Below are 18290 nucleotides of genomic sequence, written 5' to 3'. Positions count from 1 at the left end.
CTGGAAGACACCAGAAGATCCCTAAACTCGAATAAAAGAATACACTGTCCGGCCAAGAAATTTTTTTAAAAATAAAATACAAACGTCAAGCAGCTCACCTAAATCTACAAGAAAACGAGTCGCCACCCTCCATAGCGACTCTTTTAAACACTTCCAAATCTAATTATGATCAAAGAAAGGGAGAAAAAATAAAAAACCAAATTCCTACTGTTAATATAGTTGTCCTTGGCAACTAGCCACTAAAATAAGAGAAAACCCTAATGATACATCAGAGGAGTCATCCATCATAATTGCATAGAATTAGGATTTTAACCTTTCAGCACCTCATGCAGCAGCTTGGATCGGTCCATTAGTTCTGAAACCACGGCCCCTCCCACGAAAACCACCCCTTCCACGTCCACGACCTGAAAATATAAGCAAATTCTGCTGTGACAAGTCATAAAATCATATAAAGTAAAGCACCAAAAAAATGAACGAAAACGCCTTCAGCATCACAGACAAGACAGTATCAACCACTCTCCACAATGGAATATTAGAATAAACTAATCTAATAGAGAAGAGGGAGACTCCACTTCCAAAATCAGCATATAGCAGCTAAACACTAGATAGAAATCGATTAAAAACCATACTGAAGAAGCAAAATAAAAAATTACCTCGGCCTTGAAGTGGAAAGTCTTGGTTGTATCCTCCATCTTGCTGTAAATAAAATTGCGGTCCATTGTATCCTCCTCTTCCACGGCCACGGAAGTTACCACCACCCCTCCCTCGACCCCTTCCTCTTCCATTACCACCCCTGTTACGATCCCAATCTCCATCATCATATTCATTTGCCACAAACCCATTACCTGGGGGTCCTAAAAACAGGACAAAAAAATAATAATAATAAAAATGGTTACAGGGGAACGTTCACTCTCCTTGATGCAAGAAAATTGAATGAATTTCAAGAAAACTATAACCCCTTATATTGGTACTGGAAGTCAGCAACTAACCATAAACATCATCTTCCAAGCACAATAACATCAGGGGAAAATGACAAATGAAATCTGACTCAACATACCTCTACCCCTTGACCTTCCTCTGCCATTGCGGCCTCGTCCTCTACCACGTCCTGGACCCTGATCATGAGGTGAGCCCTCTGCAGTTTGCAAAAACATCAGGTGTTGACCACTTCTCAAAATATAAGTATAAAAATAAATTAATACACAAATATGATATGGCATTGTGAGCACCTCCTTCGTAGTCATACTCAACAAATGTTTTCACCAGTTCAGCAGGAAGTGGAGGCTGGTACCTGAGGCAACAATAACATGTGAGACAGTTGTTTATTTGTTGAAGAACTTCTCCACAGTTCAAAGATGCATAAGACTAACAAATCTAAAGACTCCTAAGGAAAGACTGACAGAACTGGTGAAATTCTTAGCTACAATTATTCAGTCCACAGATTTACTTTCATAAGAAAAGGCACATCTGAAAATTTTTAACAAATGAATCTGGGAGAGGAGACGAACTTGAGGTTTCATAGATGTTAAGTGCCAGAAATCAGAAAATAAATAAAATGGAGTATATGTTCAGACAATCTGATTACAATTAACATATTCATCTTCAATTTAAAATAATAATAATAATAATAATACCTTCAAGATATACTAAAAGCAAGTGAAGACTCACCCCACAGAGGATTGGTTTAATTCCTTTTTCGAAAGGGTAATCACAATCATCGAGACATGCCTCGTTGTTTCCAATCTGTAACAAGCAGCAAATAACTCTATAAAACCAAAGCAAAAGATGGCAGGGAATTTTTCATTGCATTCAAAGACTCGTGGCAGTGAAATAATGAATATAAAGTAAAAAGCTAGATTAAATAATCCTTGTTTGACGTATTGTTCGAAATATTCTTACGGAAGAAGGCCTTCCTCCAAGGGTTCCCATGTATCAGTGATGTCTGTGGAGCCAATTGAGGTATTTTGATGAAGACCTACAATTCGCCTCTGAATTTATCAACAGACATATTGTCAGCACAATCTCAAAAGTAATCGAGTGGTTCAGCATCAGCAACAAGAACTATCACAACAAACCTTGATTAGATCCACAATCGTCACGGTCTTATTTATAGCCCTTCCCATTGCCTTGAAAACAATCTCATTGGAACCTTTTTCCTTCATAACATACAGAAAATGGTACATAATATTGTCAAATAAGTGTAAATATAAGAGCGTGCATTTCCCTCTAAAAAAGTGTAATTCGCATAGAAATGGAATAAAAGGATTTTGAGGCTCATATTCTCACGTCGAGATTTACTGCCTTCCCTGATCGCACCTTCATGAGGACAAAATGAATTATTTTTATAAAAAAACACAACCAGCTTTCATAGAGAAAACTGGAAGAAATACAAAAGGGGCAAACAAAAACAGCCCAGCGAACCTATCTATACGAAAAAGAGCTCCAATCCAAAATAAACGAGCTTAAAGGACAAGCCAAATTTGAGAGTCTTCACATCTCATGTAAAGATTTAAGGAATAATAAAACTTAATGCCTTTTCAGAATAATATAAAAATTTCAATCAAGAAGCACGGGAGAGCATTATACTACAGTATATAAATAAGGGAATTTTACTCACAACAACACATTAAGAAAAAACATGAAGCATCCAGATATTTGCACATAACAAAGTGAAAATAAGCTAATAATTTATTTTTACCGAAACAGCTCGATGATGAAATGAAACAAACCGAACCCGCAATGTATTAATTTCATAGCGAGAGGAGCTTTTACATTAATAAATTCACAGCACGCATTAATAGTTTTAGAGAGACAATTAACGCCCTAAAAGGGTCAAATACATGAAAGGCATCTGAAAGAGAGAAACCTGAAGTAGGGTCATGGCATATGTGATGTAGTTGCGCATCCTTCCCTGGCTTGTAATCCGAATCTCATTCTCGTCAATTGGAGTCTCAGCCCTCGGCTTCTCAACCCTGTGGTACCGATCCATCTGCACACCCAAAAGAATCACCAGATTTTACAGACGAAAGCACACAAAATCAGTACTTCCCACTCCCCCAGGCCACAAAACAAACACATACATGAACACGAAGCTTCCCAGCCTACGAACCAGAACGAAACAAAAAATAAAATACAGAAACGAAAGAGAAATGAAACGAATCTCCAGAAACAACAAAAAGGAAGCATACTTGAAGCTATGTGGTTCGATCTGAAAGACTTACCGCGATTGAAAATAGGATAAAATACGCTCCACAAAAGAGAGCCCTCTTCTACGGCTTGTTTCTTCTGTTACGCCCTAAATCGCCAACACTGGTGTTTCGCCCTTTATATAGTAGCGGCACTGTTACGAAAACTACCCTAACCGACTCCTTCAGCCGGTCCAATCAAGGGTTTTCTCTCTGATATTTCTTTTCCAATTATCGATTTCGACTTTGGAGATATTTATTAGAATAATTACTTCAGCTTATCATCCACTGCCATATAAATTATTCATGTCATTCAGATAACGTTGCTAATTATTTTATATATTTTACTTTTGCCACGTACATTAAGTGCCCCTTTTTGATAATTTACGTCTTGATATTTTAAAATTCTCAATTTTATCTATTAAAAATTTTCAATTACATATTTCTAAGGAAAATTTTGTTAATCCTTTAAAAAAAATGGTTAATAAAACTTGCATATTTTGAACGTGAAATTTTGTTAATTTAATATTTTGATATTTTGGATTGTTTTTAACATTTTCAACCACTTTTATAGGAGGGATTTAATGGATAATTTAAATATTAGAAACTAAGTATATTGAGCAAACAAAAATTTTATTAAAAAAATAATGAAAATTTTCCCTAGCATAAATTTCACTCTCATTTGATTTCAAGTAGAGCGTAACTTTAATAATTTTCTAGTCTTTAATTTTACAACTTCAAAAAAATTACATTTTAAATTTTATGCTATATTTAAAAATATATATACTTTCTAAATTATTTATGTAATTACCGCTACAATCATCGACCATGTTATCTCAATTATATGATTAACTTATTTAGCAACCCCTCACAAAGCGGACTTGAAACTACCAAAAATGATGAAAAAACTTCCTAATCGATTACTATAAATTAAAATTATGATGGTCATTTCTGCAATATCTAAAATATTGGACTACTTTTCAGTTTCGGGCAAATATGGTCATTAGAGTCAATTCACAACGAATATTGAGAGCTTGGGCCACATGGTCCCAGCTTGTTGAGAGTGAACTTGGGCCTAATAGTCAGGCTTTCCAAATTATACGGCCCATTCCAATACAAAGACAAAGATAGTGCCCTCGTAGGAAGGACAATAAAATCAAATCAAGTAACTCAAAAAAAAGTCCCGTCTTTCCTCCGAAAAAGAAAAATTATTGTAGTTTCCTAGCCTTCTCGTTTATTGTTTTCTATTTTTAATTTTTGATAAATGTAAAATATTTGGTAATAGTTTAGGTTTCTTATTTATCATTTTTAAGAAACGTTTTTAAAATTATGTATAAATTTAAGAAACAAAAAAGTCAAATTTTATCAATTTCTATTTTTTTCTCAAAATATAAGTAAAAGTATTATTTTATCATTATTCATAACAAATATTAAAAAATATAAATATAACATAAAAGTTTGAATATTAAATTTAAAAAAATTATTTTCATATAATTTTTTAATTTAGTCATAGCGGCTTGGATCTTCCCCTTTTAATCTCTAAAAATTGCTTCAATCTCTAATCTCTAAGACATCACTTCCTCTTCATTTTAGAATTCTCATGTCTGGTATAATAATGGATATTCAACACATATATACTTATTCTTCAGACAGTTCATACCATCCATACATAATGTTTTGATCTAAGATACCAACTGAGTTATCTCGGTCATTTCCGATATATTGTCCTTGTTTTAATAGATGACGTGGGTCTATTTCAATTGTAAATAAATAAGTATTCCAAAGTTTTCTTTTTGAAGATCCACGGGACGAAATTGAAGAAGAGAAGAGAGTCTCGAACAAGGAAAAGGATCCGTATTAACTACTACTCTAGGAATAATGTTTTTATGCGATGCTAATGATTTAATAACTATATTTGTAGCTCTAGAATGTTTCAGTTTATGCTCCTACCTATTATCTGGATATACCAAGAAAAATGAACTTATGAGGTCTTGTTTCTATAGTAGACCAATTTGTTTATGGTCCTTTGTAGAGAATAGAAACCATAGATTTGTAATCAATTATTTATGATTACTCGGAGGAGGAAGAAGAGTATTTCATTGCTGCAAATATGGATTATTGAAAAATAATGTCTTTTATTTTTTCAATAATAAAAAAACAAGAAACAAGAAATAATTATTGAAGGCATATTTTTTATTTATTAATAAGAGGAAACAATAAAAGAAAAGTATTGTCAAAATATTTATAGGTGGAAGATCGAACTTACAATCTATGGATGAGAGATATACACCAATCACGAATTAAGCTATGCTCACTTTAGCTGAAGTTACAAAATTATTAAAACAGATCCCGTAAAAGAAACTAATTGAAATTTTCAAAATCATAAAAACCAGGCTCAAACTAATTCCAAGCTATTTCTCAAAATAATAATAATAATAATAAAAGACACTAATTCCAGGCTTAATTTGTATTTGATCCCACCTAGAAGTAAAACAAAATAAAATTCTCGAAACTCAATTTCCGATTCGATACAAGACAGCAAAAACCTCAAATAAATTAAAAGCACACCCAAACATTCCCCCTAGTAGAAGAAACTGTGCTATAGACCAAGGCCTCCAGCGACTGACCATCGGTCCAAAAGCCTGCAAGGAGAAGTTACGGCGGATGGACAGTCACTGAAAATTTCAGCCACGCGCCTCGCAGCAGATAACGAAGTCAAGAATCCTGCCTATGCCATAAACCCCTATCTGTAGGACCACAAATACATTTTGCCGAAAGGACCAAGTTGCTCCCGTTTTCAAACCTTATCAACTTCTCAAACGAATGCAAGCAGTAAAAGGTACTTCAAACGGTACACTATTTCAAAAACTCCGTTGCAATGATCGAGTTATGCGATTTATTTTTTTAATTAACATGTTCTTGAAGAATGTGTAAAGCACTCCTTGATTAAGTACATTATCCATAAAAAGGCACGTTCCTTAGCTTGGTTAAATGGCCATAAAAGTTTGTAAGTAAAAGGATTCAAAAATGAGGACGACGAGCAGGAAATATAGCATTTTAAGGTTGAGAGGCACTGTAAATAACAGATGCCAATAATAAAAGCATTACCAAAACGGTCCACAAGCGTTCACAGAATGCCAAACACAGGGCCAATGGTCATGAACTACGTATCCAAAAAGAGTCAAGTTAACGCTGAACATGAGTTAAAGCCACCTAAATCCTAAGAGCCTGAAAGCGATGTTAAGATCGAAAGAAAAAACTGCACGTTAGGTTAGGCAAGACGCAGAAGTTAGGCCTCGACGGCTTCGGTTTTCTTGGCCGGAGTAGCAATGAGCCAGATGAAGCCGAATGGATCCTTCAGCTTGGCAACGCGACTGCCGATGTACGGGCCATCGCCTTCAGCAATCTCAGACTCTACAACAGCTCCAGCACTCACGGCCTTCGAGACAGCGTCTTCGATGTCCACCGTTTCCAAGAACAGCACAACTCTCGATTCAGCAACTTTTCCGCTGAAAAATTACATAAAAAGAAGGAACGATTGGTATACAATGTTTGAAACACTACAAAAGCAAACAAGGCATCCTAACAAAAAACGAGAAACGATCTGCAAGACGACAAAGGCTGGGAGGCATGCAGACATAGAAACAAAATGTACGAAACAAGTCTCTTAAACTTCAGATCAACATAAAACAAAACGAGAGGTCAGTGAGCTTCAGCACGTCTCTAAAAGAGGCATTCGGATAGAGTGGCCGGAGTTTGAACAACGTGCCGCAAAACTGCGGAAAACGCACAGAAAATAACAAAACACATGCAGTAGCGACTGATTGTTCCGATCTTACAAAGAAGCACATGAGCGAACAGAGAAATAAAAAGGAGAGGGAAGGAGAAACTCACGCAGCAGCAGAATCGTCAAAAACATCAGAGACTAGGAAGGTGAAGTCAGAAAGGCTGAGCTCAGCGGAGAGAATGGCCGGAGTTTCTTGCTCAGCCTTGCGTTTCGGATGCAGAGTACGGCTGACCTCCTCCGCGCCGAAGGCAGCCTTGTAGAACAGCACGGCGTCGGTAGCCTTCGGCGCCTCCACGAGCAGTTGAGGCTTGAGAGCCTTGAAACTCAACGCCTTCTCAGCTCCTCCTCCATTCTGAACCTCCGATTGCGCCATTGAAGCGACGATTCAAGCAACACGAAAAGGGGGAAGAAGGAAGAACGATAGGAAACCCTGAGAGAGAGAAAACTAGAAGACAAACAGTAATGGCGTGAGGAAAAGAAACCGGCTACTGAGACGCTGCATTTATAGAGGGAAAAAAGTTGGTGCGCGAAATGGCAATGAACGGTGGAAATCGAGGAGTTGCATTCCATAAATACCCCTTTTATTTCAATTAATTTATGATTCGTGCCCCTTGTCCCACTCCCACTGCGTTTGACATGACCGCACTGCACATTGTTGTAAGAAATTGTTTTCATTTTTACCGATTGTAAATATATATTTGGTCCCTACTTTTGTTTTTGCTTTTCTTCTCTTTTTTTTGGAGTTCAATTTCATACATAATTGAGGTCCATGGCCCAAGGCTAAGAGGTCAAGAAAAGCCCATGGGCTACCTGCGGGATTGAGGTCCATGGCCCATGGGCTACCTGCCTTCTTAAAGATCCAGAAGGATTGAGGTCCATGGCCCATGGCTTTAGAGGTACAGAAGGCCCATGGACTACCTGCGTTTTTAAAGGTCCATCAGGCTCATGGCAAACCTGCGTTCTTAAAGGCCCAACATGAGATCTCGACAAGGTTTGGCCAGGGCCACACATCCAATTTCTGGAGAACTTAAGCATGTATTTTATTTATTTATTTTTTTCTCATTACGTGTTCCAAGTTACATATCAAAATTACTCTAATTACAACATTATCTAAACTTATCAACTCGACAATAGTGCCCTTGCAACGAATTCTCTTCAAATATGTAACGTTGCATCTAAAACATTTTCTTAGTATTTTGTGAAAAATAGTTGTACTTTGAGAATTAGGAGAGGCCAAATTTTAGTAAATAAAGTTAGAGATACATTACCATTTCATAAATTTCTTATAGATCTACGTGACATAAAATACTAACCACTTTCTCAACCTAACACGACTTTAACCACTTGAAGTGGAACGATGGAATGAACATCAAGAAAATAGAAAAAAAAACATAGTTGAATTGAGAAAACATGTAACATACTAGAAATTAAAAAAAAAATTACATTTTTTATTTAGATAAAAGAAAAATTACATCATTAGTTTTAGTAGACCATGTATGGTCACAAAGTGCATGCTTAAATTATTATAATTTATTTACAAGGGTAAAATAATTGAAAATAAATCGATAAAGGTAAAAAAGTAGTTTTGGGATGAAATCATGAATTCTGTTAATTGCATGTTGATTCTAATGATATAAAAGTTTTGAATCATTTCGGTCAGGAAAATGTGCCCAGATGAAGAAGTACGGGCAGCGCATAAAAAATCCGGGCAGTGTCGGATGATCAAGGTGGGCCCTTCCAATCTCAACTGAGATCTCAGCAAAAGAAGGCAAACTTCTAAACACGAGCTCTCCCCCTTTTTCCTTCTCCAAAATCTTTCCCTTATCAAAAGTTAGAAATGTCACCCAAAGGAAAATCAGGCGGATTTATTTTCAAGTATAAAAAAATAAAAATAAAAAACTCATTTTACCATAATTTGTAGGTTAAAAAACACATTTTGTCCTTATACTTTTAGTAGAGTAATAATTTAGTTCATAAACTTTAGTTTACAACGATTTAATCTTCATATTTTTAAACTTTAATATGTAACAATTTAATTCCTACACCTTAGTATGTAACAGTTTAGTCCCTATAATTTAAAATTTGTAACAATGTAGTTGATATCATGAACACTTTAGTCAAAATTAAGTATCGATTTTTATCCTATAACGATTTAGTCTTTGTAATTTATAAACACATTTGTTCATTTATTAGTTTATTGATCTAAATATATTTAAAAAACAAAATTTTTTCACGATAGGGACTAAATCGTTACAAATTTAAAACTAGTAAGACTAAATTGTTACATACTATAGTTTGAGGATCAAATTGTAACAAATTATAAAGTACAATGACTAAATCGTTCATCTATTGAAAATATAATGACCAAACGTGTTTTTTGACATAATTTTTAACTTTATTATGTTGCAGCTCAACCATTAAAAACAACTATTATAGTATATAAGCTTAAGAAATAAAAATAATCATTTTGATCTTTAATTCTTATGGGTGTCTATATTATTAGTCCCAAAGTGGAAAAAGAAGAAAAAAACACATAGCAGCAACCACAACATAATTTTAGGTTAGGAGTACACAAATGTATATAAACATAATAAAAAAATATCAATTTTAAACTTATTTTAGGAATGGACATCAATTTGCAGTTTAAACTTGGATGAGTGTTGAAGTTTTTACCTACATCTCAAATTTTACCATTTGATAAATTTATGGTTGGAATTTTGTTGAAATGTTAAATAAGTTTAGAAAATATATATTTATGTATGAGATAATTTATAGGACTTAGACAAGAATGACACTCAAGATGTTTTTTAAGTTAAATTGGTAAGATTTGATATAATTATTTAAAAGTAGATTTATCTATGGTAAGCTTAGAATTGTGATTTTAAATTTATCAAAATAAATATATTCTACAATATAAACAAAACTACACGTATTTTATTAAAAAAAAAACTCAATTAACATAAAATTTAAAATGATTAATTTAAAAATTATTTATTGGGCAATCACAAAATAATAAAAATATATTACAAAAACAAAAATCAATAGCCATGACAATATATTTAAAAAAGCAACATTCAATAAAAATATATCAAAATTAAAAAATATATTTAAAAAGTAAAAATCAATAAAAATATGTTTTAAAAACAAAATCACGTTGCTACTACCGCTCAATATCAAGATAGAGAGTCGGAGGCACGAAGGCATATAGATGAGGAAACTAACGGGCCAAACATCAATTTATTGAACATATTGTACCTTGTATTGGATTTAATTAAAATACAAGGACACGTGGCTTATGTTCCCTCGTGGTAGCTCATATTGGAAATATAAAGAAAACAATGATTTATAATTAAAAAAAACATAACAAAGATTTATAATTTAAATTATCTCCTTATCAATTAATTTTAAAATGAAATTTGAATGTTGATATAATATCAAAGTCCAAAAATTCAACCAAATATCTTCTATCTTGTAAGAACATGTTAATAATCCAATCGATTAACTTAAACTTTTTGATTCATTAACAGTTATTCATGTTTAAGAGTTAGAATAAAATTTTTAAAGAAAGATTTGTAAGTCTTTCTTTTTCAGAAATTAACCATGAACTAATTGTGGATTGGATGCTATGTCTGGGATTTATGGAAAGCGTAAGAATGAAATTTGGAAAAAACCAATATGATACATTAATCATGAAAGTTGAACGAAAAAAATAAATAATAATCATCAATTGTACCTAAAAAGAAAAAGAATAATCAAAAGATTTCGTAAAATAAGAATAAAATTATTTGAGGTCCATGTCGTGTCGAAGATTTCGAGTGAGAGCGCCACGTGTATTGTAGCGAGAGGAACACGAGGCGATAGGGCAGCTGGATGGCAGGTCCCGAAGTTCAATCAGGCTAGCTTTTGGCTTTTCTTTTGGTGTGTGTAAAAAGCGAAAGGGTGGGGCCCTCCAGCTTTTGGTTGCTCTGCTCCCAGACGGCATTTGGCTGGACACGTGGCCCACGGATATAGGATTCTATTTTTCTTGCCCTTTATGGTGGGGCCCGCTTGATTCGCAGCAATTGATGTTCTTGTTGGCCCCGCCAACTCTTCCTTCGTTCATTGTACGGCCCCCTTCGCCAAACTTGCCTTTTACACGTGTATTACTTATAAAGGAATTTTACAATTTTTTTAATCATTAAAAGCCTAAAAGGAACATAATTTTTTAAGTTTATCTACAAATAAGGTTCTATTTTCCCTTTTTTTTCTTTTCTTGGGTGGTTTTTGGCTATTAGTCCCTCCACTTTAGAAAATCTTGATTCCGATCTTTCAATTCTTTTGTGTTCGTATTTCACCCACAAGTATTCTATAAATGTTCACATTATATTTTTTTCTTTTTTTAGTAGACCTCATATATAAATAATAAATAGGCCACATATTTTTCTATTATTTAGAATATGATTTATTGGATAATATAGATTACCACGATAAAGTTCCACTAGTTTTGGATACATTGTTAGTGATCGGTTTTATTTTTCCATTGAGACCGAACCTAAACCTGTGCTCGATTCAATTACAAATTTGATTAATGAAATTTGAGGTCGATATCTATTTAATTATTATACTTTTAGAAGTGTTTACGCTATAATGTTCTTTGATACGTGGAGTAAATATAACTATATTGATTCTCATACATAGTAGATATAATATATGATACTCTTTAATTTGATCAAGCTATGTCTTAGGGACAATTATTCACTTTAGTGAGCTTGAGTTTACTTATATTTTATCCTTATCTCACCACATGACACAACTTAATTAGAGATGGTATGTCCTCATCTCACCACATGACACAACTTAATTAGAGATAGTATGTCCTCGTAAAATAAATTATTTTAATTGGCAAATTTTCATGTCTTTTAATTTAATTTTGATACATATGTCAGTTGGTAATTAACATAATAAATAATAAGGTGGTAATTTATGGTTGACCAAAATTTATCATTCAACAAAAAAAAGTATAATATGTTATCGAGTTTTAGTATTGTGTTCATAAAATCTATCTACTAAGTTTCGAATAGATGATTAAACTCTAAATCATGCATCTAATAAATATTTATTATTCTATCCACTTAATGTTAAGTGATGGATTTAAGCTATCGTTGATTTCAAGTGTTTGGTGAGATACGTTGAATTTAGCATATGTTGTCGTATGAGTTATATAAGCCCTTCCATATTCCGGCTTAATGGAACTTACTATTTTATAAGGCAAAACACAATCATAAAGTTCACGATATATTAATCAACATAAATTTAGGTGCAACGTACCATAAAATGGGAGATCAATAGCATCGTCCAGTGTTACAAGATGCAATATCCCTTTTTTCCCATGGCGATAGAACAAGACTTGTACATTTTTTTTTTATCATTAATTTCACTTTTTTTTTTCAAATAGTTACTTTATCTTTAAATAATTGTATCCAATTTTTTTATGTCTTATCTTCTAACAATGGAAAGATCGCGTCAAAAGGCAAAAGCCAATTATAGATAGCTGGCGGTATTAAAAGTTGTTGGAATTTATTTTAAAGTATTTTTTTTTTTACTAAAAAAGTTTTTTTTTATTTTATATTATCTGATCTTTAATTAAGCACTAGATCATAATAAAGTCTAAGAAAATAATAATAATATTTCTCAAAAGAAAAGAAAGACAGAAAATAATAATAACAAATATACTAGCTCATTATCATAGAAACAAACTAAATATAGATAGAGATGAGACGCATTTAATATATGGTTATAATTGGCAGCAAGTTCAAATCATATGGTTTTTTTTTTTAAATTGCATTGACTAATTATAGAGCCTTGATTTTATGAATTTTGAGTTTTATATAGTTTATTAACTGTTTATAAACAATTTTGTAACTGTCTACATTGAAAATGAGAAATTCTAAAATTTAGACCTCGTAGATACAGCCGTCTATTTAATGTGTTTGGTACTTTGGTATAATATTTTTGTTGTTGGTAGTTCTAGTATGATTTATATATTTAATTAAATTTCATCTTTATTGTTAAAAAAATCATCTTTAAATATTTTAAAAGTTTCAATTATAATCGAAATTTTTAATGAAAGTTTTTCTTTGCAATAAAGTAAGCGATAATAATTTATAAGTTATAAGTTTCAATTATAAATTCATCTTCTGCGTTTAATATTTTTGCGGTGAAATATAAAAAATTTGTCATCATTTGATGATTTCAGATCACAAAATTAATTATCATGCTAACGTTTTCTTATTTTCCATTTTTTAGAAGTATAAACGTTTAATAACTGTTATTGTTTCTCATTTCTTATTCTTAAGAAGTGTGTGTAATTTTAGATAAAGCAAAACAAAATTTCATGTTTCTTGTTTTTAATAAATTGTTACCAAACATGATTATATTGTGTAATAAAAAATATTTACGTTTGAATTTGAACTACCATGAGAACACGCACAAGTTGAATATGACTTAGATATTCAAAGTGAAAAATGCGACGAATGACTACACAAAAATAATAAATACTTCGACGCTGACGCTCAAATAAGTAAGGAGGACGAGGAATCAAATATCATGTTTGGGTGCATAATCATGCTTCCATTTATTTACAAATTAGATGAATTAAGACTCAACCATTAGGTTGTTTAAAATGACGTATTGAACACCACCACTAGAAATTTTTAAAGTGAATGAGATCTTTTTTTTAGCATAACACGATAAAAATGATAACGAAGAAAAAAAAGTTATTGAATACAATTTATCTATATATTGTTAATTGATAAAGAAAAAACGAAAAGCTAGAAATAAAATTGTTACCATGAAGTCAAGATCGCAAGATCGAAAATGCTTAGTCCAAAGTCGAAACACCCGAAAAAAGGGTTAGAACGGAGGAAGTGTGAGATGTGGGCAAATGGAGTCCATTCCCACCGTTGGATGAGATGGAGGTCGAGATCAGATATTCCGCCACCGCACCACACCTCGTACATAAATCCCCAACAATTTTCCCACACCAGAAAAAAAAATTAAAAAAAGAAAAGTCAAAAAGAAAATTAAAAGATAGGGAGAGGAGGCGCGACAGGTGTCTCCCTACTCCCTAGTTTAGTTTTCCTTTCATAATATCAATTCCAAGTCTTTAATGACTACACGGACCTCACCCCACCCCATTTCCACATTTCTGGGTTCCATTCCTCCGCCGCCGCCCCCACCCTTCTCCCGGTGCACCCTCGCCCCCCAGCCCCACATCTGGCCCCTCCTCCCCACGTGGCCAGATCACAGAGGTTCGGAACGGTGTGTACTTTATGGAAGGAGCAGAGGATGATAGTCTGGCGAGTGCTACGTGTCGGAGAGTTTATGCTTGATTTGGAGTAGCGAAGAGCGCAATGATGTGGAAAGAAAAATGGTTCTGAGGACTGAGGAGGGAATATAAGAAATGGAGTTAATAATTTATAAAACAGCAGTAGCAGTAGCAGGAGGAGGCCGGTGGCGGTGGCGGTGGCGGTGGCCGGATTTCGTTTAAAATGAAGGATGGAAATCGAGCTGTGACCAACGGTGGCTCTTCAAGTTTCTCCTCTCTTTTGGCTTCTGGAGATCGTGACTACCTCCTCTCTCCCACCGGAGCTCAGGTTCTTTTTTTCTCTCTCGCTCGTTACGACCATTCATAGATTATTTCCGAACCTCCGCCATGGCTTTTATTTATTTATTTTTATTTTTGTGAGAAAGCTGCAAGAAAGATAAATTTAATAATTAGAAATTTTCTTCCCAAGGAAGAGAGAAAGGTAGGAAATCAACGTCGGTATTACTATTGATTACTTTTTTCGAAGAGAATAGCAATTAATATTTACGAAATATTAGTCTGAAATTTGATTTTCCAAAATTTCAATGGTAGTAATCAAAGAGCGGAACGAGTCTAGCTAGACGAACATATGCGGTTGTGTTTCTGTGTGCACCATTGTCGGATTCGAAACCCAAAACGGCGTTGGATTTGGCGTTTTGGGCTTACAGCTGATTTAATTTCTTCGAGCAAGATGACGGAACGCGTACATAAAATCATACAATAACAAACCCCAACTCCTCCTCCTTCCCAAGATTATTCCCATTAGGATTTAGGATTAATCAAGAACAACATTTTTAGAGTCTTTAATTAGGATTTAAGTTTAAAGTGAACATTATAAACAGTAGTCGGTTTTATATTTTGGGTTGTGTTCAATGGTCGCTGGAGACGAGTGTCATCAAAATTTCTATTTATTGTTTGCGAATATTAATGAATGATCCTATGTTGGAGGGTACAAAACTGACCTTATAATGGTTTATAATAGACATATTTATTCAATTTTAGAATGTTGTATCAGAACTCAAAATACATACCATTCGGTCTAAAAATGAGATTGGACCAAATCCCATGAGTCAATCCGGAAAGGACGATTTGTCACACGATTAAACTCTCGAACACTAACGCCGCACCGCGTGTTCCTTTTTTACACATCTTCATTATGTGTAAATCACATCGCTTTCACACCCATTGGGCCATCTAACTAATCAGATTATTCCTTTATTTCAATCTGGGTGCAGGTTAAAGTCTCTAATCTGGACGGCAAGGTTCTGGGCCTTTACTTCTCGGCCAACTGGTACCCGCCGTGCCGGAGCTTCAACCAGATTCTGGTCCGGATCTACGAGGAGCTTCTGGGAAATGGCTCAAATTTTGAGGTGGTTTATGTCTCCTCCGACGAAGATTCCGACGCTTTCAACGAGTACCACGCCAGCATGCCGTGGCCGGCGATTCCGTTCTCCGACTTGGGTACCAAGATCTCTCTGAACAGGAAATTCGAGATCGAAGGGATTCCGTGTTTGATCATATTGCAGCCGTGTGATACTAAGGATGAAACGGCGTCGTTGTACGAAGGCGTGGAGATTGTTTACAGATATGGGGTTGATGCGTTTCCCTTCACAAAGGAGAGATTGCAGCAGCTGAAAGAAGAGGACAGAGAAAAGGAAGAGAATCAGACTTTATTCACTTTGCTCACAAATCACAATAGAGATTATGTATTGGGTCATCCCACCCCAAAACAGGTCAGCCACCCCCTCATTTTCTCTACATTTCCGGTACAATGTAGTTGTAACAGTTACATTATATCATTATATTGTAGGGTGTGACAATAATAATAAAGAGCAGTTAAATTGTCTATATAGATTATAGCTAGGCTTTGCTTGATATAACAATATATCCGCTAGTAAATTAGTGGCCAATCTGAGTTTATTTTAACTGGTCAAGGTATTTATCTCCAAAAAAAAAAAAAAAAATCATTCAAACTCCGATCCCCTCTCATTAATGTGTGTGAAGATAAGAATAGAGGGTGGTGAAGATTTTACTTACCTTATCTTAATGTGAAGAAATGACAAAGCCATAGCCACTCGCATTTGTCATCAATGTTCTATGTATATGTCTGAGAATTGTACACGTCGATCCCATCGCTTTGATATTTTCGGAGCTACTGCTGTTTGGGCTGTTGCTGTTTATTGATGTCGGTCTGTCTGTCTTGTGATTGATATTTGATGGGATTCCTTTCTTTGAGTCCACTGCTTTTACTATTCGGGTATTTGATGGATCTTCTTTATTCCAACTCGTCCTTATCAGTTGAGTTGTCATTTTTGAGTCGAGTCGAATACTGTCATTTTACAGATCTGACATGAGAGTTTCAATCATAGTGATGTATTAGTGATATATGTGGTCGGGAATGGTAATTTTTCGACAACATTCCATTTTTTAGGCAATGTTTTCAAATTTCATGGGTGGAGAAGTTGAAGAAGCACTGTATTCTTTCTCATTGTTTGAACAAGAAATCGTATCAAAATTTTGAAACTTTTATGTCATTAGGGGTGATTATCCCCTCTGAGCTTGTCGTAGACTAAAAAAGTACACATAAATATTTAAGATTCTGTAGTTTTTCTCTCATTTGCTCGGTGGTTTTCGAGAATTTTACGTAGTTGATGTTTGATGCTTATTAGTTTCCTAAAAAGGATACTGAAGCTGGACTTGTCACAAACTAGTGTTTGGTGAAGAATAGTGGAGCTTCTCCATATTTTCTTGTGGGGTATATTGTTTATATTCTCGACGATTCTTTTCATTATTGTAGCCTGTAGATTGGACTTGACTCTGGATTTACCGTCCATTCAACTCGAGCTTGGTGTTAAAGACGAATTACTGATATGGATGATGATGATGAACAGTGGATGATCGATGAAATTTTGTATTTTGACGTTTCATTATGTATCATGGATTTCCTATTTTTCCTATCCCAATTGTGCAGGTTCCTGTTGCTTCATTAGTAGGCAAGACTGTGGGGCTCTACTTCTCGGCGAAATGGTGTCTCCCTGGCGTCTTCACGCCGAAGATGATCAGGGTGTACAACAAGATAAAGCAAATGGTAGACGTCAAAGAAGACGAAGACTTTGAGGTTGTTTACGTGTCGAGTGATCGAGATGAAGACTCGTTCCATTCTTACTTCGATTCGATGCCATGGCTAGCCTTGCCATTTGGGGACTCAATGATAAAGAAACTAGCCAAACATTTTGATGTCCAAGGCATCCCTTGTTTGATAATCTTAGGCCCCAATGGCAAAACAGTCACCAAACAAGGCAGAAACCTCATAAATTTGTACGGGGAAAATGCTTATCCGTTCACGGAAGCGAGACTGGAGGAGCTGCTGAAGGAAATGGAGGAAGAGGCGAAGAAGCTCCCGACTTTGGTTCGCCATGCCGGGCACAGACACGAGCTGAGTCTCGTGTCGGAGGGAAATGGGGGAGGACCTTTCATCTGCTGCGAGTGTGACGAGCAGGGTTGTGGGTGGGCTTATCAATGCCTCGAATGTGGATTCGAGGTGCACCCGAAGTGCGTCGAGACGAGCAACCACGGCTCGACCTCTGATGGAAGGTGATGCTGACGGTGACCTTGTGCTCTTGATCAACCAAATTGATATATAATTTCTTGGTTACTTCAGCTGTTCGTTCTTTCTTTGTCAACTTCCTAATTTATAACCTATCCAAGTACAATTCAATCTGCAGCTTGAAACCATTAGATCTGTAAATTATTTGATCTGTGCTAATTTCCATTTTCAAATGATTATGGATGTGTTGTAATGCTTTGATGAGTACAAAGTAAGAAATATGGCAGAGAATCTGTTCAATGGTAAGAATGTGTTTTTATATACTCCTTACCTCCTCACGAGGTTATTTGTTGTACTAAAAAAAATATCGACTAGAAGACGTCTAAATATCATCGACGTCTTTTTACTTGGAGTATTTTTTTTTAC

At 34.7% G+C, this 18290-nt stretch overlaps 3 protein-coding genes across 5 annotated transcripts; 1 reads left to right on the top strand and 2 right to left on the bottom strand.

Moving 5' to 3' along the window:
- Nucleotide 1: 1 nt before the first annotated feature.
- On the bottom strand, nucleotides 2-3382 carry LOC111010885 (uncharacterized). 2 transcript variants are annotated; one of them, XM_022284472.2, is made up of 10 exons: nucleotides 3222-3353; nucleotides 3081-3101; nucleotides 2867-2989; nucleotides 2076-2156; nucleotides 1900-1988; nucleotides 1669-1743; nucleotides 1230-1291; nucleotides 1058-1135; nucleotides 654-854; nucleotides 2-404 (listed from the first exon to the last, which is right to left on the bottom strand). In XM_022284472.2, the coding sequence occupies exons 3-10, from the start codon at nucleotides 2987-2989 to the stop codon at nucleotides 325-327; spliced, it is 789 nt and encodes a 262-aa protein (XP_022140164.1). In that variant the 5' UTR covers nucleotides 3081-3101; nucleotides 3222-3353; the 3' UTR covers nucleotides 2-324. The 2 variants fall into 2 exon arrangements, with proteins under 2 accessions (XP_022140164.1, XP_022140156.1); XM_022284464.2 differs by lacking the exon at nucleotides 3081-3101 and having other exon boundaries at nucleotides 3222-3382.
- Nucleotides 3383-6224: 2842 nt separating this feature from the next.
- Nucleotides 6225-7497, bottom strand: LOC111008159 (Lactoylglutathione lyase / glyoxalase I family protein). The gene is made up of 2 exons (XM_022280799.2): nucleotides 7080-7497; nucleotides 6225-6694 (listed from the first exon to the last, which is right to left on the bottom strand). The coding sequence occupies exons 1-2, from the start codon at nucleotides 7343-7345 to the stop codon at nucleotides 6475-6477; spliced, it is 486 nt and encodes a 161-aa protein (XP_022136491.1). The 5' UTR covers nucleotides 7346-7497; the 3' UTR covers nucleotides 6225-6474.
- Nucleotides 7498-14256: 6759 nt separating this feature from the next.
- On the top strand, nucleotides 14257-18185 carry LOC111004872 (putative nucleoredoxin 2). Of its 2 annotated transcripts, XM_088120085.1 has the most exons (4): nucleotides 14257-14606; nucleotides 15553-16050; nucleotides 16151-16174; nucleotides 17265-18185. In XM_088120085.1, the coding sequence occupies exons 1-4, from the start codon at nucleotides 14502-14504 to the stop codon at nucleotides 17913-17915; spliced, it is 1278 nt and encodes a 425-aa protein (XP_087976211.1). In that variant the 5' UTR covers nucleotides 14257-14501; the 3' UTR covers nucleotides 17916-18185. The 2 variants fall into 2 exon arrangements, with proteins under 2 accessions (XP_087976211.1, XP_022131806.1); XM_022276114.2 differs by lacking the exon at nucleotides 16151-16174 and having other exon boundaries at nucleotides 14270-14606; nucleotides 17289-18185.
- The last annotated feature ends 105 nt before the right edge of the window (nucleotides 18186-18290 follow it).

This window comes from Momordica charantia, assembly GCF_013281855.1.
Source record: "Momordica charantia cultivar OHB3-1 chromosome 11 unlocalized genomic scaffold, Mcharantia_2.0 BLBB01000011.1, whole genome shotgun sequence".
Taxonomy (NCBI): Eukaryota; Viridiplantae; Streptophyta; class Magnoliopsida; order Cucurbitales; family Cucurbitaceae; genus Momordica; species Momordica charantia.
Note: the sequence above shows the minus strand (reverse complement) of the source record. Positions and strands in the feature narration are given on the sequence as shown.

Bases quoted from the DNA above. Each gene is read 5' to 3' on its own strand.
- LOC111004872 (XM_088120085.1), top strand. From the start codon at position 14,502: ATGAAGGATGGAAATCGAGCTGTGACCAACGGTGGCTCTTCAAGTTTC. The intron at 14,607-15,552 runs GTTCTTTTTTTC...ATCTGGGTGCAG, and splicing joins TCTCTCCCACCGGAGCTCAG to GTTAAAGTCTCTAATCTGGA. The intron at 16,175-17,264 runs TAGCTAGGCTTT...CATGGATTTCCT, and splicing joins TAAATTGTCTATATAGATTA to ATTTTTCCTATCCCAATTGT.
- LOC111010885 (XM_022284464.2), bottom strand. From the start codon at position 2,989: ATGGATCGGTACCACAGGGTTGAGAAGCCGAGGGCTGAGACTCCAATT. The intron at 1,989-2,075 runs GTTTGTTGTGAT...TGATAAATTCAG, and splicing joins CGATTGTGGATCTAATCAAG to AGGCGAATTGTAGGTCTTCA. The intron at 405-653 runs GTAATTTTTTAT...TTATATTTTCAG, and splicing joins CTTTCCACTTCAAGGCCGAG to GTCGTGGACGTGGAAGGGGT.
- LOC111008159 (XM_022280799.2), bottom strand. From the start codon at position 7,345: ATGGCGCAATCGGAGGTTCAGAATGGAGGAGGAGCTGAGAAGGCGTTG. The intron at 6,695-7,079 runs GTGAGTTTCTCC...GTAATTTTTCAG, and splicing joins TTTGACGATTCTGCTGCTGC to CGGAAAAGTTGCTGAATCGA.